Raw genomic sequence first — 23,289 nt, forward strand, 5'->3', positions numbered from 1 at the left:
TCATAAAATACACTTTGTTTGTTCACATTGAGTTCAGTTCATTTATTTTCCAGATCTGAAGTGAATTATCCATTACCGCTTTCATAATGACTAACGGTCACGCAAAATTATATTCAAACTAGGGCTGGGCGATATGGCGATATACGATATACAGGTATATCTCGGTACTTTCTACGTTTTTCTATTTGGATAAAGAAAATTTCACATCCTGCTCAATGATATCTAAACAATGTTGATATTGAAGGATATGGAAACAAATAGGGAATGCAATGTAGGCTATGCAATATATTATGTGCAAAAAGGTGGTTAAAATCACATTACATTCTAACTTTGTAACATTACAAACTAAAAACAAAAATAATATTTTTGTTTTTAAAAAAGAATAAAGGCTAAACTAAAAATGAAAATAAAAACAAGAGCACAAACTAATTATATTAGCCTGCATTTGATTACCCCATTATAATGGTCACTTTCATAAAATATACTTGTAGGTTCGAAATTCCACATATGGCACATTTATTGTCTCCAACAACAAATATTTTAGTAATATGTATTTTAGTCAGAATTATTGCGCTACTGTTCTATTGTGCTCATCTGTTTGGTGCGCATGCGCGCGGCGGCGCTCATTCACGGAAGCTTGAATTTTAGCGGAGATTCATTTGCAGAAGCTCGTCCTCTCCTGACAGTGAAATGGACATATTTGTTTGATTTGTTAGAACATTTACAGATGGAGAATATACCTGTGAAATGTAAGTTAAGCACTGAGGAAAGCACCACGTCTCAAACGCATTAAACAGCGCCAGTATTTATCTTTCAGTCACTAACAGTAGTCTATCTGTCCGAGCATCTGACAGGGCAAGCTGCTTTAAACTTGTTAACTATCTTATCAGTTATTTTGAAGCGCTTAATAAGCTTGTGTCTGTCTGGCGGACATCATGTAGCTTTTAGACCTTCTAGGGACTCTCTGAGGAGAAAAAAGTTCAAAAGGTCCCATACGGACTACTGTCTGACTGAGTTGACTTTTTAACATCAGAAAGAGTCTATGAGGACATCATGTAACTTTTAGACCTTCTGTGGACCCTCTGAGCAGTAAAAAAAAGTTCAAAAAGACCCATAAGGACTACTGTCTGGCAGACTTGACGACTTTTTAACATCAGAAAGAGTCTATGAGGACATCATGTATATTTTAGACCTTCTGGGGACCCTCTGAGCAGAAAAAAAAGTTCAAAAGCTCCCATATTGACTACTGTCTGGTGGACTTGACTCTTTAAATGAAAGAGTCTATGAGGACATCATGTAGCTTTTAGACCTTCTTGGGACTCTCTGAGGAGAAAAAAAGTTCAAAAGGTCCCGTATGGAGTACTGTCTGGCGGATTTGACTTGACTTTTTAACATCAGAAAGAGTCTATGAGGACATCATGTAGCCTTTAGACCTTCTGGGGACCCTCTGAGGAGAAAAAAAGTTCAAAAGGTCCCATACGGACTACTGTCTGGCGGACTTGACTTTTTAACATCAGAAAGAGTCTATGAGGAAATCACGTAGCTTTTAGACCTTCTGTGGACCCTCTGAGCAGTAAAAAAAAGTTCAAAAAGTCCCATAAGGACTACTGTCTGGCGGACTTGACGACTTTTTAACGTCAGAAAGAGTCTATGAGGACATCATGTAGCTTTTAGACCTTCTGGGGACCCTCTTAGGAGAAAAATAGTTCAAAAGGTCCCATGAGGACTACTGTCTGGATGACTTGACTTGACTTTTTAATGTTTAGGACAAAATGTACTGTTCTTTCACTGCAGGAGCTCACACTGCGTACTCCACTATTTTTCAGATGTGCTCGTATCAAACTACTGTATCGATATAAACGGTATTGCCTCATTCCATATCGTGGGGGAAAAAATATCGATATATTGTACAAACTCGATATACCGCCCAGCCCTAATTCAAACTTGAATAAATTTATTTCACAATAAAGCACATAATCAGTACCTGAGATAATCATTGTTGGTTGTTCCAACCATGAGGTTGCAAAAGTAGAAATTGTTTCTAAAATATGATTGTCGTGGCTGGTTTGGACTTGGTGTTAGTTGGTAGGGCTCAAGAAGCTTCATTGGGAGATCCGAGATCGCAAGAGGGTAAAAGCTGCAGTTCTTAAGTTTTTCAATTAGTCCCGGAGGCAATCGATTGCACTTTCACACTTGGAAAAAGTATAAGAGACAGATTCATATTGAAGTTGTTTGTGAATTAACAATTCATTTTGACAGTTGGTGCTCTACTCTAATGTGTGCATATTGGAGGACCTGCGAGAAATTATCATCAAGTAAAATTTTTGTGTTGCAACAACCTTTTTTATTAGAATAGTTACATGGGTCAAATACAACCAAAATAGAGCCAGAATTTTTTTTTGGCAGGGCAAGTAAAAAATTTAAACCACCGGCCAAACAGGGTTAGTAGAAAAAAACCTTAGCGTTGAGCCTGTTAGGTTTTGAAACTGAACCCACTAAACCTAGCCTGCTGAATTACATAGAGAAGTATCAACTCTTTACCTGTGATTCAACAGTAGTGATTTTCCGTGTTTGCTCTGCTGTTTGACTCAGGAGGCTGGTCCCAATCTTGATCATGGTCACTGTGTGGTTTTGCACCGCGTTATTCTGAATTTGGGCCATGTCTTGTTTGAGGTTCTCCTGGATGTAGTTCTCCAGCTGTGGGTGAAATCAGAAGGTATTATTTAAAATTCGAATAGAACAGAAACTCTTTTTAGATAAGACTACAGAAAATACTACCTCAACCTCTGAATTGTCAAACAAAGATACCCTGAAAAGTCAACATGGGCGCAAGACATTATTTAATCAAGTACTGACACATGACCCATTAATACTAGCACTTACTTATTCTATTCTGTTGTTTTCTATTTAGTAAAAAAATCTTGCACTTTGCTAGACTAACTGGGACTTGACACAGCACTTACCTACTGTTGCTATGTTTGATTGTTGATGTTTTGATTGCTTCTATTCTCATTTGTAAGTCGCTTTAAATAAGTGTCTGCTAAATGATTAAATATAAATGTTAACGTGAAATTAGTTTGTTGCTTTTCAAGCTCATCTGCTTTTCTATGCTTTACAATACAATACAATATTTATTTATAAAACACATTTAAAAAAAGGCTGGCCAAAGTGATGTACAGAAAAGAATAAGACTAAGAAATAGACAAATAAAACTATCAAGAAAGATAAAAAAAAAATCTAAATTAAGGAACACACAACAATAGTAAACCAATAATCAAACCTATCAAGGAGTATTGAAAGCCACAGAGAACAGATAAATCTTTAGAGCAGATTTGAAGGTGTAAATAGAGGGACCTAATCTGATGTGGAAAGGTAGACTGTTCCAAAGTTTTGGACCTGCAATCGCAAAAGTGTGATTTCCTCGTTTTTTTAAGTCTAGATCTAGGCACTCTGAGTAGACTGTGATCACTGGATCTCTAGAAGGAGTGTGCGAACAGCACACATGAATTGGGGCTCAGGTCAGGAAGCAGACAGACTGGCTAAACCGACCGTTTGCTAGCTGTCTCGCGTCTCTGAGGTCAGATAAATCCCATCACATAGAGACTCTTTCACCTAGATATCATCATATAGAGATTGTGTCTGTGCCTGAATTAGGAAGTACAAAAAACTCCCAAACCCATTTAAGGGTAAAATTTAATTGATGTTCAACAAATAAAAAAACGATATAATACAAATGATAAAGCTCGGGTTGCTGAATGTTCGATCCTTTACTTCAAAAGCACTTATTGTTAATAATATCATCACAGATTATAACCTAGATGTGCTGTGTTTGACAGAAACCTGGCTAAAACCAGACGATTCTATTACTTTAAATGAGTCCACCCCGCAAGATTATTGTTATAACAATGAGCCTCGTCTGAAAGGCAAAGGGGGAGGTGTTGCTGTAATTTATAGTAATATCTTGAGAATTACAGGGAAGTCTTATTTCAAATATAATTATTCATTCATTGCTATAGGAGAGGAAGAATTTGTGAAATCATCTAAATCGACAACATGTATGTTAGACCCTATACCGACTAAACTATTGAAAGAGATCCTCTTCTTAATATCATTAATTCATCTTTGTCATTAGGATACATACCAAAAACTTTTAAGCTGGCTATGATTAACCCGCTTGTTAAACCGCAACTCTGTCCTACAGAATTAGTCGATTACAGGCCGATCTCGAATCTACCTTTTCTGTCAAAGATACTAGAAAAGGCAGTATCCTCACAACTATGTTCCTTTTTAGAAAGAAATGGTATCTGCGATGATTTCATGTATATTAAAACACGTGTATATATTGCAAGACTTGTACCTTGGAACCTATTTCCGTTCTCGAGCCACCAGGCACTGTTGTTGTGAGAATGGACAATAACTTTATTCTAGAGCTGCTGTAAAGTCAGAACAATCTCTGTTACTTTAATTTCCTATTATCACTGTAAAGCTGCTTTGAAACAGTCCATATTGTTAAAAGCGACAATAAAATAAGGTGACTTGACTCAAAATGGAATGCACAGAAGGGTTTAAAACAAAGTTAATAGTAGGGAAAAAAAAGGTTTATGACAAATGTTTGTGATAAGTTCATAAAAATATTAGCATTTTGCGGCCTTTACAGCTTTCTGAAACTTTTCTGAAAACTTTTCTGAAAGTTTTTCAAAATTTCATAAGAAATCTGTCCTTTTTCCATTTGTGTCCAGATTATGCAGAGTAGAGTCCGACTCCAGAGAGTTACATACATCATGGGGGGTGGGGCCGCTATTAATATGCGGGAGACTCCCGGAACTTCTGGGAGACTTGGGATGTCTAATAGAGCGAGAGAGCTGGTCGCGCGCGCACTGTCACCGTCTTCAAACTGTCTTGCTCTCCCTCCCTCGCGCATATTAATCGAAATCAATTGAGAATTGACACGATGGTAAAAGGTAAGTAGACCGAAGTTTCACGAGAAGCATTCAGAGATTTTTTTTCTCCTGAATTACTGCAGGGTGTGAATTGTGCTAAAAAAAAAAGTGCCTTTTCTTTCGCACATCTTAAGCGTTCCGCACATTCAGCTGACATAAACCACAATTTCAATTAACAAAACAAACTATCCAGTGATGAAACGTTTTCTGTGTTGACACGAATCTTGTGCGATTTCCTAACCACGGGCGTAATTTCCTATGGGGACAGGGGGGACATGTCCCCCCCACTTTTCAAAATCCAGTTTGTGACCTTCGTTCATCTTCGGAACACGAATTAAGATATTTTTGATTAAATCTGAGAGCTGGATCACTCCTCCATAGGCTTCTTAAGGGATTGACACTTGTTCCCCGAAAAGTTATTAAAGACATAGTTAAAATAGTCCAAGTGACTACAGTGGCTCGATCCCAAGTTTATCAAACGACGAGAATACTTTTTGTGCGCAAAAAAACTAAAATAACTTTATTTCAACTATTAATTTCCTTCTCTGTGGGCCTCGAGTCAGTTCACTAGTGTAATAGCGTAAGCTTCTGTTGTTATACGTCACACGCATCACACACATGACCAGCGTCGGCCAATAGTGGCCGAAAAGTCGTTATTTTTGTTTGTTTTTGCGCACAAAAAGTATTCTCGTTGCTTGATAAACTTAATTTAAATTTTTGGGTGAACTATCCCTAAGTTATCCAAAGAACAAAGGGGAACAGAGCAAATTACTCACTGCTCTTGACTAAATAACATTTGTAGCTTTAATAAGGATTAATCTAAATTTAATTTATAATGTATGCAGTGCAGACTATATTTGATAACCTTATTCAATTTCTGTATATTTCGTACCTGTTGGACAGGAAGGCCACAGGTAAATATGACATTTATTATGGGTTTATGTGAGGATTGTTTAAAGTTCACTTAAATTAAAAGTTGTTATATTTTTGAAGCCTAATAAATGTTTCAAATTTGGGGGGAAAAATCCTTTTCATCGAGACATCAGTAGCTATATTAATATCAGTGATACTGGCCTTCATTCATAAAAAGATGCTATTGAACAATTATTTAAAATATACTGTCTTTATGTTGTTTTTACATTACAGTGGAAATAGGATCTCACATAATTTAAATTTTATTTACACACAAAACATTAATGGTGAACATTTTTGACTTTATAAAATTATTCTCTCAAGTCTTGGCAATCAGCCCCTATGAAACAATAAAAAAGTAAGAAATCTTTTTGTTATACATAGTTTAGTAGTCTACTTTTATTTTTGGCAGAATTAATCATTATAATGAACTTAATTATTTCCTGGATTTTATATCACCATAGTCCCTAAATGTATGTAAATGCAGGAAATGGGATTAAAATCGAAAAAAATGTCCCCGATTTTGTGTCTCCCCCACTGGTCCTAACCGCTGGGTTGATCGCACAACAAGACGTGTCGTAGCCAACACGTCCACTCAACACATGCGATTCATGAACTAATGACTCATTTGAACTGATTCCATTTAATGAATGGTTAAAACAACTATCAGTGTCCAACACTGATCTCACTTTATTTCAATATCTGAATCGGTGAATAACAAATCGGTAACACTTTACAATAAAGTTCAATTTATTAAACTCTAGTTAACTACATTAGTTAACATTAACTATTAATAAACTGCATTTCTATAGCATTTATTAATCTTTGTTAATGTTAATTTCATCATTAATAGTAGCCTTATTTAAATCAAAATATGTATTTGTTAACATTAGTTAGCCTAATGCACTGTGAAGTAAAATGAACAAACAATGAACAGCTGTATTTTTTATAAACTAAGATTAACAAAGATTAATTAATACAGTGACAAATGTATTGCTCATGGTTCATGTTAGTTAACTAATTGTAATGATCCACTGAAGGCAAGTTGTATAGAAAACCCAAGTGCAGTTTATTTATCAATTAAACAAAACAAAAACATGGCGAAGCATGAAACCAAAGCATTAAAAAAAACATGACATGACGCTTACCAACAGAGATTACATTGAAACAAAACGATACTCGGTTACTAACGTAACCTCGGTTCTCTCTAGAGAGGGAACGAGTATTGCGTAAGTTTAGCTTGTCTACGGGAAAGATTCATCTTCTCGAGATACTGAAGCCAAAAAATTATCCTTAATTTTGTATTCCTTGTCAACGCAGTGCAGCAGCTAGCAGACCTAGAGCAGGCCATCTCGCGTGCTCATTGGCTGCCCTGCGGGCAACTGCTGCAGCCTACCAGTGAGCCCGGCGTGACGTCACGCCCAATGAAGGGCGCCCGCGCCTTCATAGCGTCACAGCCCGCCAGAATGGGCTTAGCGTATAACACTAGGGGCTGTAGGCTGAATTCCCTGGTTTTCATCGACTGAAGCGAAGTCGCTCGTGGCGCGAGCACGGCCGGTTACGCAATACTCGTTCCCTCTCTAGAGAGAACCGAGGTTACGTTAGTAACCGAGTATCGTTCTCTTACGAGAGGTTCTCTCGTATTGCGTAAGTTTAGCTTACGCTACGGGAACACTTTGTCAACGCCGTGCGCGCCAAGCATCCACATGAGACCCCGAGCTTTCAGGGGAACCCCATAAGTGGAAAAAATAAGGTGGCCAGCCACGCGGGCCATCACTTGTACATAAGCACACATAGGGAATACAGAGCAGCGCGCCGGTCTGTATAGGCACATGGCACATACCCTACTTAGTGCAGCTCAACCAGGAGAGCTGAGTCATGTGAGAGTGATCTGAGCAGGAGATCTGGGCAGAATACACCTCTCCTTCAGACTGACAACAGTTTAGCCTGCAAGGCAGGAACTTCTAGGCCTCTCGTGGAATGAGCCCTGATGCCCAGAGGGCATTGCAGACCTTTTGACGCGTAAGCGGCCGCTATAGCGTCCACTATCCATCTGGACAGGCTCTGTTTCGAGGAGGCGAGACCCTTGGTGCGCCCACCAACGAAACAAAAAGCTGTTCCGAACGCCTGAAGGAGGCTGAGCGCGTAATGTAAAACCTCAGCGCTCTAACAGGGCAGAGGAGATTCACATCACCTTCGCTGTCAGATGCTGGGAGAGCTGACAACGAAATAACTTGCGCTCTGAATGGAGTGCCCATCACTTTAGGGACATAGCCATGTCTAGGTCTGAGGATGACTTTAGAGTCATTCGGTCCGAACTCAAGACACGACGCGCTGACAGACAGCACATGCAGGTCCCCTACACGTTTTACTGACGACAGTGCAGTCAGAAAGAAGGTTTTCAGTGATAGATATTTCAACCACACGGTGTCTAGTGGTTCAAATGGAAAAGCTTTCAGGGCCTCGAGGACCAATGAAAGATCCCACATGGGAACCGACGGGGGGCGCGGCGGATTCATCCTTCTAGCTCCTCTAAGGAAGCGGATGGCCAACTCGTGTCTTACCAATGACTGGCCGTGCGTCGATTCTGCGAACGCTGCCACGGCCGCCACGTATATATTGAGCGTGGATGGGGAACTTCCCTTATCCAACAGCTCTTGTAGGAAGGTGAGCAGATGCGCCACCCCGCATGTCCGCGGTTCCAGATCTCTGTCAGTGCACCATCCAGAGAACACCGACCATTTAGACGCGTAGAGCCTTCTCGTGGAAGGGGCTCTAGACTGCGTGATCGTGTTCATCACTCCTTCTGCAACGAGTACCCGTTGATCAACCATAAATGCAGAGACCAGCGCTCTGGATTGGGATGCCAGATCGTGCCGCGAGCCTGAGAGAGGAGATCTGCCCTCACCGGATTCGGCCACGGAGCTGTATGTGACAGCCCTGCTAGTTCCGGGAACCAAATCTGATTCTCCCAACGCGGGGCTATGAGGAGCACCGAGTGGCGCGTTTCCCTGATTCTCTTGATCACCTGTGGCAACAGATAGACCGGAGGGAAAGCATATAGCGGGAGGCTGGGCTAAACCTGGGCCAGCGCATCCTCATCCTTTCGTACAGACCGTCGGGCATTGAGCGTTGTCTTTTGACACAAATAGGTCGACTTCCGCTCTGCCGAATAGGCGCCACAGTTTCTGGACCGTTTGGGGTGCAGGGATCATTCCCCTGGGGGAACGTTGTCCCTGGACAGTTTGTCTGGGCCGTCGTTCAAATGGCCAGGCACATGCGCCGCCCTCAGCGAGCGCAGGTGCATCGGAGACCAAATAAGGAGGCGTTCCGTCAGATTGCAGAGATTTCTGGATCTGACACCGCCCTGACGGTTTACATAGGATACCACAGACATGTTGTCCGAGCGGACAAGAACATGCTGGTCCTGTATGAACGGGAGGAAGCACTTCAGCGCGTTCTCGACCGCTATCATTTCCAGACAGTTTATGTGAAAACCCTTCTCCTGGTCTGACCACTGGCCAAAGGCCGGTCTGCCCTCGAACAGTGCGCCCCAACCCGAGTTGGACGCGTCTGACGAGATGACTTTACGATAAGAGATGGTTCCCATCATTACTCCCTGCTGGTACCAGTCGGCCACTAACCAGGGCTGCAGAGCTGCTATGCAGGCCTGAGTCACTCTGATTTTCTGGCCGCCAGACACCCGGCGGGACACGCGAGCATTCAACCAGCGTTGGAGCGGGCGCATGCGCAGTAGGCCCAGCTGGAGCACCGCTGCAGCTGATGCCATACAGCCCAACATCCTTTGAAATGTTTTCAAAGGGAGAAAGCTGCCCCTCTGGAAAGATGCGGCTAGGTGGCGAACACGGCGCGCGCGCTGTGTCGATAAACGAGCCGTCATGGTCACCGAGTCCAGTGCTATTCCTAAAAGGAAATTGACTGGCTGGGCAGTAATGAGCTCTTGGTCCAGTTGATCGTGAGACCCAAGCTTTCCAGATGACTGTGAAGCACTGTTCTGTGAGATAGCAGTTCTGTCTCTGACTGTGCCAATATCAGCCAATCGTCCAGATAGTTCATTATTCGCAGCCCCTGACTTCTCAGGGGGGCGAGCGCCGCGTCCATGCACTTCGTAAATGTACAGGGTGCCAGGGACAGGACGGTGTAATGATATACCTGACCGTCGAAGGCGAATCTCAAAAATTGCCTGTGACGGGGTACTATCTGAATCTGAAAATAGGCATCCTTCAGATCTAGAGAAATAAACCAGTCCCTCGGGCGAACGTGCGTGAGGATTTTCCTGGTCGTAAGCATTTTGAACGGTCTTTTCGCAAGCACTTAGTTCAAATATCTCAGATCTAGGATAGGTCTGAAGGCTCCGTCCTTCTTGGGTACGAGAAAATATCGGCTGTAAAAGCCTGACTCGCTCAGAGAAGGCGGTACCTTTTCTATAGCCCCTTTGCACAGCAGCTTTGCTATTTCTGCGTGAAGTAGGTGTGCTACTTACGCATTCACAATCGTCGCGGTCCGGGCTTGAAAGCGCGGGGGACGGCGAATGAATTGAAGTGTATAGCCCTGCTTTATTGTGCCCAACACCCATTCTGAAATCCCTGGGATAGTTTCCCACGCAGCTATGTGAGCCGCTAGGGGGGAAATCGCCATTTGCGGGCTTGTGAAACTGAACCGGAGCCGAAAGCGCGGTGCGCGCGCTCTCGGTTCTGGGCAATGGCTGCTCGCTGAAAAGCCGAAACCGGCTGATTTATGTGAGATGTCCCAATCATAAGGGATGGGGAACAGTCTTTTGTCATTTTTTGACGCGCGAGCAGCGCTCCGGGCGGGAAAGCTTCCTGTAAGCGTGAGCGCGTGTGCGCGTGCACGAGACTTACAAGTGTATTTGATGCCCCGATCATAATGGATGGGGAGCGTTTTATTAATGCCCTGCGTTTTGTGATAACACTTAAACGCACAGGCGGAGCCCGGGGGAGGTTAGTGTTAGCAAGCGTGAACGCACTCAGGCGGGCACGAGACTTACATTCATAACCTGCTTTCTTTTGTGAAACTGACCCGGAGCCGAAAGCGCGGCGCGCGCGCTCTCGGTTCTGGGCAATGGCTGCTCGCTGAAAGCCGAGACCGTCTGATTTATATGAGATGTCCCAATCATAAGGGATGGGGAACATTCTTTTTTTTTTTTTTTTTTACTTTTTGACGCGCGAGCAGCGCTCCGGGCTGAAAAGCTTCCTGTAAGCGTGAGCGCGTGTGCGCGGGCACGAGACTTACAAGTGTATTTGACGCCCCGATCATAATGGATGGGGAGCGTTTTATTAATGCCCTGCGTTTTAACACTTAAAACGCGCGGGCGGAGCCCGGGGGGAGGTTTGTGTTAGCAAGCGTGAACGCACTCTGGCGGGCACGAGACTTACATTCATAACCTGCTTTCTTGATCGTGTAACAGAGCGGGCAGATAGTGGGCACAGACTTGTGGACACATTTCTTACATTCAACACTCGAGCGGCTTTTCTGCGCTTCATGAGAGTGTGCTCTGCGAGGTTCGGAGTGCTTATGTGTAGTGGTGAACACTGGGGCGTGGGCACTTTCATTACACTTACAACACCGACGGCATGAGCCGGACCAGACATTTTACTCATTTTGAGATTTTTCTGGGTCGCCGTGAAAACGGCGTTTGTGTGCAGGCGAGAGGGTCAACAGACCGGCTCGTTGGCTGCTAATTGAACCACTGCAGTAGCCTGTTTGAAGGGGACTGACAGGGAATAAACTTAAACACGCACGTCTTTTCGGAGGCGATGTGTCTGTTAGTAAGCGTGAGCGGGCACGTAACTTACATTCTTAATCTGACATTATACTCACTTGAGATTTCTCTGGGTCGCCGCGAGAACGGCGGATGTGTGCAGGCGAGCGGGTTGCATTACCGGCTCGTTGGCTGCCAAATACACCACTGCAGTAGCCTTATCTAAGGGGACTGACATGGCGAGACATTTCGACGGCGGCGCGCAAGCCCGTCCGGCTCATGCAGAGAGCTCGAGACGGCTCTGCATGACCCGCGAACTGGGACGCGAGGGCGGGGTAGCTCTCTTGTAACGTAAAGAGAGCTGGCCGCGTGCTCGGGAGCAGAACTGGAACAGTGTTTGTACGAGGGCGCGCGCACGAGTAGTGGGCACGGGACCTACATGTAACACAGATGATGCCCGTCCGGGTCATGCAGAGAGCTCGAGAGGGCTCTGCATGACGCGCGAACGGGGACACGAGGGCGGGGTAGCTCTCTTGTAACGTAAAGAGAGCTAGCCGCATGCTCGTACGTGTCCCTCGGCCTCATTCTCAGATGCGACGGCAGTGAGGCTCGTGAGCGGCAGCTGCGCGTCGGTGAGGAGAGGCGGGGGGTGTTGAAGGCTTCGAGTCGAGCCCGCAGGGTCGACAGCGGAAGCGCTTCACAGCCGGAAGTGCGAGGCGTCTTAAAAAAGACACTCGCTGCTCTTTTAGAATAGGTTTTAGAATAGGTTTTAGCAAGGTAAAGGATACGTCGCCGGATAGCGTAGCTCGCACGGATGGCTGAAGGTGGCGAAGACGGCTGGCTTCCTCAGCGCTCTCCTAAGCTGGCTGTCCGCTGTTCGACGGCGGCGGTGGCTTCTCTCAGATCCAGCGATGCGAAGAGCTCGCTGAAGAGACGAAAATCAGGGAATTCAGCCTACAGCCCCTAGTGTTATACGCTAAGCCACGCCCATTCTGGCGGGCTGTGACGCTATGAAGGCGCGGGCGCCCTTCATTGGGCGTGACGTCACGCCGGGCTCACTGGTAGGCTGCAGCAGTTGCCCGCAGGGCAGCCAATGAGCACGCGAGATGGCCTGCTCTAGGTCTGCTAGCTGCTGCACTGCGTTGACAAGGAATACAAAATTAAGGATAATTTTTTGACTTCAGTATCTCGAGAAGATGAATCTTTCCCGTAGCGTAAGCTAAACTTACGCAATACGAGAGAACCTCTCGTAAGAGAACTAGACGAGGACACAAAGGCTGCGTTTACACTTGGCATTAAAATGCGATCACCGTGATCCGATCAAGCAGATCGGATCATTAGCCAATCAGGACATTGTGCGTTTACATTTGTTCACATTAAGTAGCCTCTGTATCTGGATAACCGATCGGATTTCTGTTTCCTACCATAAATTAGGTCTGTGGCACGACACCAGATTAAGAGTAGCCTAGCCTAAAGATGATCCAAATTAAACAATGTCCCAGTTGCTTTCACTCACTCACTTTACTTTCAATCTCCAGTAATTAGATTGAATTATTTTTTTTTGAAGGAAAGAATACTTCCAGAGTTGATCATACAAAAATAACTGGGTTGATCATGTTAAAGTCACATCGATCATCTGGGTTTAAGCTTTTAGCGTGCAATGACTATATTGACAGAAATGGAAGATTGATAAACATGCTGAAAAAATGAAAACATTCAACATTTATAACATTAAAGAAATTCCGATTATTCTTCTGGCAAAGCAGCGTGCAGCTCTTCATTAAGATCATGACTGACTGTGATTGTACAGGCGACCGCCTCGTTCAGATAATGTTGCAAAATTAAAATGAAAAATGACACGCATAGTAGGCTATCATGTAAGTCTAAATAAACTGTTTTAAAGATTGACGTTTATTGTAAGGTTCAAATAAGTTTAATTTCTTGTCTAAACCGAGTCTGGCCATTCTTTTCTGACAGTCACGTGGGGATTCTTTTCTGACAGTCACGTGGGGAGACTGGGCGGGGATTTAAATTATGTCCACCTGTGAATGCAGACAGGATGGCTGGATTGCGTTTACCCCGATTTGGGCGGGGTCTGAGCCTGTCGGCCATGATGGTAGGAGATGCTATCGGTTGCCAGGGGCAACGCCTTCAGAACTTCACAAAGGTGCTACTAAACATTCCAGAGCTCTTTAATTTTCGCGCATTTATTATTTTCACGCATTTATTATTTTGGCGGGACAGAGACGGATCTACGAATATGAGGGGAAAAAAGGAAGAAAGTAAAGCAATGCAAAAAGATAAGGCGCAAGAAAAGGGACATTACAGGAACAAGCTCACACCAAGCGCAAAACAGCGGTATTTGGAGAAGTAGCATCAAGATATTTGTTCTTTTGCACTAATAACAGTAGGCCTATTATTATTATTATGTTGTCCAAAAAATATATATTCAGTTCTCAATAAATATTGTTAAGCCATATCAAGTTGTTTCAAGCATTTATTTCAAAGAAATAAAAAAGTAATGAACAAGACACTCAAACAACACTTTTGCACATGTTCGTTAAGGCACAGCAGACAATCTTATCAAAGGCATCAGCCAACCAAGCAATCCAGCGTCTCGTCAGGTCAGAGACTTGCTTTCCCTGATCCTATGTCCATTTCGGTAACCTAAAAAACTGTATTCCATTATGTTTTCCGTATGTATCGTGTGAGGTACTGGAGCAGTTTTTAACGCAGCAGTGACGTCCAGGCATGGTAAAACAGTGCGGAATTGCGAGAATCTCCTCTACTACCGAGTTAACAACACACGTAAACAATCATGTTTTCATTGTTTTGCCGCGGTAATCCTGCCAACATGGCGTAGAGGGGAGGGGCTCTGTATAATGACGACAACTCCTCACTCTCAATACTATATACCAGGGGTTCTCAAAGTTTTCATAGGTGAAGGCCAATTTAGTAACCCAACATTGAACTGAGGGCGGCCAAAGGGGCGGGGGAGAAAAAGAAAAAAAACTGGAAAAAAACCCCATTTGAAATAATTTTAATGAACAGATTGCATCTCTACAGTTTACATTTATTGCAATAAACACACTTTAATTCATAACTGAGGCAAAACCTGGCGAGTTTTTTTTTTTAACAGAAACTTTTAAAATAGAAGCTTACCAAACAAGTCATCATCATTCATATCTATCATTGCCTGTCAGTCGCGTTTCCATTATTGCAGATTTTAGCAAATGTTTTGCGCTATTATTATCTTTTTTTTTTTTACCGTAACTGAAAAACGAAAAATTAACGGTTGTTGTCTTTTTAAAACGCAAAGTTGAACACCAACATTTTAATTTAAACTGGCAACAGCAACTGCTGCGCAAAAAAGTAAATATCGACAGACTTTTTCAGATTTTTGTTTAAATTAGCCTACTTTTTGCCCCTTTATTAAACATTTAAAATATTCACAAATTAATATGGAAAATATGTCGATTTTACTGGTTTTCTAAGGCCAAATTAGAACCTGGAATTTATATTTTTCCCGCAGTGCTGAATGAGAAGAGCCATATAGGCTATAGCCTGTGTCTCTGGAACCACAGCCCACAGAAAGGTGATTTATAGGTGAGTTATAGGCGAATGATAATAAATGAGTCTGAAAAAACAGCGAGGCATTTTAATTGTTTATTAATTATTGTTTTCTAAGTGTCGGCTAAAAACATATCTCTATCTCCGTTGTTAAGCAGATGCGCTTTTAGAGAGAAGTGCACCTTTCATACGGATTACATAATCAGAAGGTATTGCTTTCGATTCGAATTTGTTTAAAAGTGGACATTTCAAGCTTTCGCCTACATAGGTTAGGCTATTGTTTCAGTTCTCGCGCTCCAGTTCACGGAGATCATGAAAGCGCGTAGGATAGCAACTGATTGTTTTATTTTATTTTACAAAAGCACAATGTTTTCTTGTTATTATGAGTTTACACAAATAAAAGTAGTTGCGAATAATGTATGATTATTTTCTGTATGACCAGAAATGATAGATTATTTTAAGTTGTTTCCACTGTTGATAGGAAAATTCAAGTTTTCGCGCCGGCGAAAAATGTGAAAGTTAATGGAAGCGCGGCTATTAATAAGCTTGTCATTAAGTCACACTGACTGAATATTGATTACTTGGTCAACATACCCTTTTAAATTGCAATGGGATTTGCGGTGCTGTTTTCGGCCGCTAAACACCACTAAACGGATAGATTAATTTTTTCAAAGCAATGTACAGTTTTAACAGTTTTACAGATGTTTTTCAGATGTTATCGCGGGCCGCCAGAAATGTTTCCACGGGCCGCCATTGGCCCGCGGGCCGCACTTTGAGAACCTATGCTATATACCATCCCCCTCCCACACTCACACACACACACACACACACACACCTGTCCCACCCACTTTTTAAAACAAAGTTACGCCACTGCTTCAAACACTTGTTTAACAAGAAATATTCTTCTGTCATCATATAGGTCCACAAGAGAAATATTAAGCCAGTAAATTAAGATAGTCGCTATACCGTTATATCCAACGTTGTCTCTGAGAGAACGCGGCGTTAATGCAGAGACAGATGTCGAAAGCTCAGTCAGTTTACTTTCACTTTCAGAGAATGAGTGCGTTTACATGCACGTTCTAACCCGATAAACTGACAATGCATGTGGTCATGTAAACACATTAACCCGTTTTCCTTTATCGGAGTCAAGTCATAAGTTTAAATATAAACCGATCGACTCAGCTAGATTTACTCTGATTTCTCCCGGCATTTAAAACACAAGAACCCGCGTTCTTAGGGCTTATAGAAGTGCGCATATGTGAAGTGCATCCAGACAGAGAGGGCACTGGGATGACATATCACAAACTCTGACTCTTTCTTGACCTTAGAAATTATTAAAACGTGTTTTCATCTCGTGCAGAAGTACAGTCAAAAAGCTGCATCTGTAACGGCATGAGAGGATCATGTGTGTCCGTAAATTTCCCGCTGACATGTTGAAATACTCGAGTCAGATACAAAAATGATTAGGATCTTTTTTTACCTCACTGTACCGGGGAATAACCTGATCTAGCCTAGTAATAAACACTCCACCTTTGCTAGCAAAATAGAAAATATTCTCGTATAAAATGAAGTAATAAAACAAGCAAATTAATGAGTAGGCTAAATAATCAAGTTAATAATCAAATAAGTAAGCCCCGCCCCCTCACGATAATATCCTGTATCGCCCATCTCACAGGCTAAGGATAGGACGATATGACAATGGAGCATATCGCCCAACACTAGAATCAATTCTAAAGCGCATGTGAACGCCATCAGCGTCTATCACAGGTTCGCATTTAAAGTCTGTTTCGAGAGAACGGTGTCGTCTTAGCGGCCCCTAATTTAATAACAAACTATCATTTAGACGGAAGTGAATCAATCAAAACTAACTTTAGCTGGAAAAAACATTTTTCAAGAACCACTATAAAACTAAACCAATCTCTGTTACCTTAAATTATATGTTTATCTCTGTAAAGCTGCTTTGAAACAATCTACATTGTTAAAAGCGCTATATAAGACAAAAAGATTTTTTTTTAGTTTAGACTGGAGTGAGGTGAAACCAGAAAAAAAGTGCAAATCAAGTTGGTTGTTAGCTAGCTGCTAATTGTATTATGTATTGTATTATGTATATGGTAGAAAATTAGACTATTAGTTAAAATAAACTTTTTAATGCTACTTTTTTATTCTGAATTTTGATATTGATATGATGATATACCAAAATAATTATTAGGATTAGCATAGAAGGATTTTATCTTTCAAAGCTATGAAATCCAGTGGTAAAATCACAGCTTTAAAAAAAAATAATAATAAGGGCAAGAAAAGATGACAGTGTTCATCGGCCACCACCGAAAACGATACTCGGTTACTAACGTAACCTCGGTTCTCTCTAGAGAGGGAACGAGTATTGCGTAAGTTTAGCTTACACTACGGGAAAGATTCATCTTCTCGAGATACTGAAGCCAAAAATTATCCTTAATTTTGTATAACTTGTCAATGCAGTGCAGCAGCTAGCAGACCTAGAGCAGGCCATCTCGCGTGCTCATTGGCTGCCCTGCGGGCAACTGCTGCAGCCTACCAGTGCGCCCGGCGTGACGTCACGCCCAATGAGGGGCGCCCGCGCCTTTATAGCGTCACAGCCCGCCAGATAGGCGTGGCTTAGCATATAAAATAGGGGCTGTAGGCTGAATTCTCTGGTTTTTCGACGACTGAAGCAAAGTCGCTCGTGGCGCGAGCACGGCCGGTTACGCAATACTCGTTCCCTCTCTAGAGAGAACCGAGGTTACGTTAGTAACCGAGTATCGTTCTCTTACGAGAGGTTCTCTCGTATTGCGTAAGTTTAGCTTACGCTACGGGAACACTTTGTCAACGCCGTGCGCGCCAAGCATCCACATGAGAACCCCGAGCTTGAGGGGAACCCCATAAGTGGAAAAAATAAGGTGGCCAGCCACGCGGGCCATCACTTGTACATAAGCACACATAGGGAATACAGAGCAGCGCGCCGGTCTGTATAGTCATATGGCACATACCTTACTAGTGCAGCTCCACCAGGAGAGCTGAGTCATGAACGTGATCTGAGCAGGAGATCTGGGCAGAATAGACCTCTTTTTCAAACTGACAATAGTTTAGCCTGCAAGGCAGGAACTTCTAGGTTATAAAACCTGACAAAGGTAGACGGGGAGCCCCAGCCCGCCGCTACACATATGTCATGGATAGAAATTCCACTGGACCATGCCCACGACGAGGCCACGCCTCTCGTGGAATGAGCCCTGATGCCCAGAGGGCATTGCAGACCTTTTGACGCGTAAGCTGCCGCTATAGCGTCCACTATCCATCTGGACAGGCTCTGTTTCGAGGAGGCAAGCCCCTTGGCGTGCCCACCAAACGAAACTAAAAGCTGTTCCGAACACCTGAAGGAGGCGGAGCGCGTAATGTAAAACCTCAGCGCTCTGACAGGGCAGAGGAGATTCACATCACTTTCGCTGTCAGATGCTGGGAGAGCTGACAGCGAAATAACTTGCGCTCTGAATGGAGTGCCCATCACTTTAGGGACATAACCATGTCTAGGTCTGAGGATGACTTTAGAGTCATTTGGTCTGAACTCAAGACACGACGCGCTGACAGACAGCGCGTGCAGATCCCCTACACGTTTTACTGACGACAGTGCAGTCAGAAAAACAGTTTTTAGTGATAGATATTTCAACTCCACGGAGTCTAGTGGTTCAAATGGAAAAGCTTTCAGGGCCTCGAGGACCAGTGAAAGATCCCACATGGGAACCGACGGGGGGCGCGGCGGATTCATCCTTCTAGCTCCTCTAAGGAAGCGGATGACCAACTCATGTCTTCCCAGTGACTGGCCGTGCGTCGATTCCGCGAATGCTGCTACGGCCGCCACGTATACTTTGAGCGTGGATGGGGATCTTCCCTTATCCAACAGCTCTTGTAGGAAGGTGAGCAGATGCGCCACCCTGCATGTCCGCGGGTCCAGACCTCTGTCGGTGCACCATCCAGAGAACACCGACCATTTAGACGCGTAGAGCCTTCTCGTGGAAGGGGCTCTAGACTGCGTGATCGTGTTCATCACTCCTTCTGGCAGGGCAACGAGTACCCGTTGATCAATCATGCATGCAGAGACCAGCGCTCTGGATGGGGATGCCAGATCGTGCCGCGAGCTTGAGAGAGGAGATCTGCCCTCACCGGAATCGGCCACGGAGCTGTATGTGACAGCCGTGCCAGTTCCGGGAACCAAGTCTGATTCTCCCAACGCGGGGCTATGAGGAGCACCGAGTGGCGCGTTTCCCTGATCCTCTTGATCACCTGTGGCAACAGAGAGACCGGAGGGAAAGCATATAGCGGGAGGCTGGGCCAAACCTGGGCCAGTGCGTCCTCGTCCTTCGAGAAGAACGTCGGGCACTGAGCGTTGTCTTTTGACGCAAACAGGTCGACTTCCGCTCTGCCAAATAGGCGCCACAGTTTCTGGACCGTTTGGGAGTGCAGGGACCATTCCCCTGGGGGAACATTGTCCCTGGACAGTCTGTCTGGGCCGTCGTTCAAATGGCCAGGCACATGCGCCGCCCTCAGCGAGCGCAGGTTCGTCTGTGACCAAATAAGGAGGCGTTCCGCCAGATTGCAGAGATTTCTGGATCTGACACCGCCCTGACGGTTTACATAGGATACCACAGATGTGTTGTCCGAGCGGACAAGAACATGCTGGCCTTGTATGAACGGGAGGAAGCACTTCAGCGCGTTCTCGACCGCTATCATTTCCAGACAGTTTATGTGAAAACCCTTCTCCTGGTCTGACCACTGGCCAAAGGCCGGTCTGCCCTCGAACAGCGCGCCCCAACCCGAGTTGGACGCGTCTGTCGAGATGACCTTCCGATAAGAGATGGTTCCCATCATTACTCCCTGCTGGTACCAGTCGGCCACTAACCAGCGCTGCAGAGCTGAGTCACTCTGATTTTCTGGCCGCCAGACACCCAGGCTCGGCGAGGCGCGCGAGCGTTCAACCAGCGTTGGAGCGGGCGCATGCGCAGTAGGCCCAGCTAGAGCACCACTACAGCTGATGCCATACAGCCCAACATCCTTTGAAATGTTTTCAAAGGGAGAAAGCTGCCCTTCTGGAAAGATGCGGCTATGTGGCGAACACGGCGCGCGCGCTGTGTCGATAAACGAGCCGTCATGGTCACCGAGTCCAGTTCTATTCCTAAAAAGGAAATTGACTGGCTGGGCAGTAATGAGCTCTTGGTCCAGTTGACCGTGAGACCCAAGCTTTCCAGATGACTGAGAAGCACTGTTCTGTGAGATAGTAGTTCTGTCTCTGACTGTGCCAATGTCAGCCAATCGTCCAGATAGTTCATTATGCGCAGCCCCTGACTTCTCAGGGGGGCGAGCGCCGCGTCCATGCACTTTGTAAATGTACGGGGTGCCAGGGACAGGCCGAACGGCAGGACGGTGTATTGATATGCCTGACCGTCGAAGGCGAATCTCAAAAATTGCCTGTGACGGGGTACTATCTGAATCTGAAAATAGGCATCCTTCAGATCTAGAGAGATAAACCAGTCCCTCGTCCGAACGTGCGTGAGGATTTTCCTGGTCGTAAGCATTTTGAACGGTCTTTTTGCAAGCACTTTGTTCAAATATCTCAGATCTAGGATAGGTCTGAAGGCTCCGTCCTTCTTGGGTACGAGAAAATATCGGCTGTAAAAGCCTGACTCGCTCAGAGAAGGCGGCACCTTTTCTATAGCCCCTTTGCACAGCAGCTTTGCTATTTCTGCGTGAAGTAGGTGTGCTACTTCCGCATTCACTGTCGTCGCGGTCCAGGCTTGAAAGCGCGGGGGACGGCGAATGAATTGAAGTGCATAGCCCTGCTTTATTGTGCTCAACACCCATTCTGAAATCCCTGGGATAGTTTCCCACGCAGCTATGTGAGCCGCCAGGGGGCGAATGGCCTCCGGGTTCAGACCGCCGCCATTTGCGGGCTTGTGAAACTGAACCGGAGCCGAGAGCGCGGCGCGCTGTTCTGGGCAATGGCCGCTCGCTGACCGCCGAGACCGGCTGACTTATGTGAGATGTCCCGATCATAAGGGATGGGGAACATACTTTTACCACACTTTGACGCGCGAGCAGCGCTCTGGGCAGGAGAGCTCTCTGTAAGCGTGAGCGCGCGCATGCGGGCACGAGACTTACAACTAGATGGGGAGGGCTGACCGCCATCTCGCGGAGGGTGGGCAAAGGTGCACTGCGACCGCCTCTTCCACAGGGGGAATCGCTGTGTACCCTTTCTCGGCGGCGCCGTCCACTCGGGAGAGCGACGCGGAGGCCTGTGACTGAAGTCTAGCAGAAAACGGTGAATTCCACGACTTCGTCAGCTCCGCATGAAGTTCCGGCAGGAATGGAGTAGGCCTGGTTTCTGAAACTGCGCGGCGGCGACCTTGAAGGAAGCAGCCGTCGAGCCTGTTCGGCGCGGGTTCCTTCGGCAGCGACCACTCGAGCCCGAGACGGTCAACCGCTTGCGTCAGCAGGCGCATAAGTTCCGCGTCAGCGCCAGCGCGGGTACGGGCGGATTCCTGGATTGACGAGGAGGTGGAGTGAAGCGACCATTCCTCGCTGTCTGATGCCAGGATAGAGCAGCAGTCTTTTGTGACATGTCCCACGGACTCATCCTCCGAAGTGACGGCAGTGAGGCTCGTAAGTGGCAGCTGCGCGTCGGTGAGGAGAGGTGGGGAAGGCGAGAGCGAGGCTCGAGGGAGGTTCTCCGGCGAGCGCGTCGCTGTGGCCACAGGTTCCGGCTGTCTCAGGGAACGGCGCTTCTTTCTGCGCGGTCCCACAGGAGGCGGAGTGACTGCTGTGGTGTTGAATGCTTCGAGTCGAGCCCGCAGGGTCGACAGCGGAAGCTCCTCACAGAGCTCGCAGCCCCCGGACGCGAGGGCGAGCTCTGCGTGTTCCAGGCCCAGGCAGAGAGCGCAGATCAGGTGGCGGGCTCCGGCGCTGAGCGGGGCTTTACACGAGCCGCAGGAAGTGCGAGGCATCTTTAAAAAAGACGCTCGCTGCTCTTTTAGAATAATAGCAAAAAAGGATACGTCGCCGGATAGCGTAGCTCGCACGGATGGCTGAAGGTGGCGAAGACGGCCGGCTTCCTCAGCGCTGTCCTAGGCTGGCTGTTCGCTGTTCGACGGCGGCGGGGGCCTCATTGGGCGTGACGTCACGCCGGGCGCACTGGCAGGCTGCAGCAGTTGCCCGCAGGGCAGCCAATGAGCACGCGAGATGGCCTGCTCTAGGTCTGCTAGTTGCTGCACTGCGTTGACAAGTTATACAAAATTAAGGATAATTTTTGGCTTCAGTATCTCGAGAAGATGAATCTTTCCCGTAGCGTAAGCTAAACTTACGCAATACGAGAGAACCTCTCGTAAGAGAACCAATACATTAAGCGCGAGAGCTTGATTGAACAAGGAGAGAGTGCCAAGCTCCAAAAATGCAGGGACAGGTGTGTGGAAAACAAATCAGGTTTGATTATTAAGGCTTTTAATCACCAGAATGCTGCTGGTCGTTCCACTCTACTGGCACAGAGCTAAACGTCAAATTTGGTGGGTGATCCTAAATTTTTGCTGGTGCTCCTAACTTTTTGAATTTGGGAGCACCTGTGCTACCAAGTAAAAAAGTTAATTTCAAGCTAATTATTTTAACTTTGAGCTCCACTTTTTAGGCTCAGCTGACCAGCAATGTGTCGCATATGTAGTAACACTGAAGCTTCACTTAATAGAGATCAATGGCATGATTCAATGCATTAACCAGCGCTGACGCCATTCATGGTAAATACCCATAAACGATAAAATGATGATGTGCAAATAGTTTGCTTTACTTGGACACGACAACCTTTTCATGAATAAATAAGTATATAAGTAACTTGCAGTTACTTGCATTCCACACACATTGGGAACAATTATTTGCTCCCTTTTATTAAATACTTTTTGCAACCTCCTTTTTCCAAGATAACAGCACTGATTCTTCTACTATGATGAGTTTGAGCCGGAGTTTGAGATGAGCCTGATGAGTTTGGAGAACACCTGACAAATGATCAGAGATCATTCCTCCTTACAGAGTCCGCCCCCCACCGTCGATCTGTTTTTTTTTTTATGAAATCATTTA

At 45.3% G+C, this 23,289-nt stretch overlaps 2 protein-coding genes across 5 annotated transcripts in view; one reads left to right on the forward strand and one right to left on the reverse strand.

The window, feature by feature from the left end:
• Positions 1 to 23,289, forward strand: part of mcph1 (microcephalin 1) — a 160,195-nt gene that overhangs the window by 124,435 nt on the left and 12,471 nt on the right. The gene's annotated exons all lie outside the window — the stretch shown is intronic.
• angpt2a (angiopoietin 2a) overlaps positions 1 to 23,289 on the reverse strand; it is a 100,613-nt gene that overhangs the window by 74,661 nt on the left and 2,663 nt on the right. For both annotated transcript variants that reach the window (XM_077218091.1, XM_077218085.1), the window contains exon 2: positions 2,542 to 2,697. In XM_077218091.1, the coding sequence (XP_077074206.1) occupies positions 2,542 to 2,697 (156 nt within the window). The remainder of the gene's footprint in view (positions 1 to 2,541; positions 2,698 to 23,289) is intronic.

This window comes from Siphateles boraxobius, unplaced genomic scaffold, assembly GCF_051911475.1.
Source record: "Siphateles boraxobius isolate OS27281-9 unplaced genomic scaffold, OSU_SipBor_1 12, whole genome shotgun sequence".
Classification (NCBI taxonomy): Eukaryota; Metazoa; Chordata; class Actinopteri; order Cypriniformes; family Leuciscidae; genus Siphateles; species Siphateles boraxobius.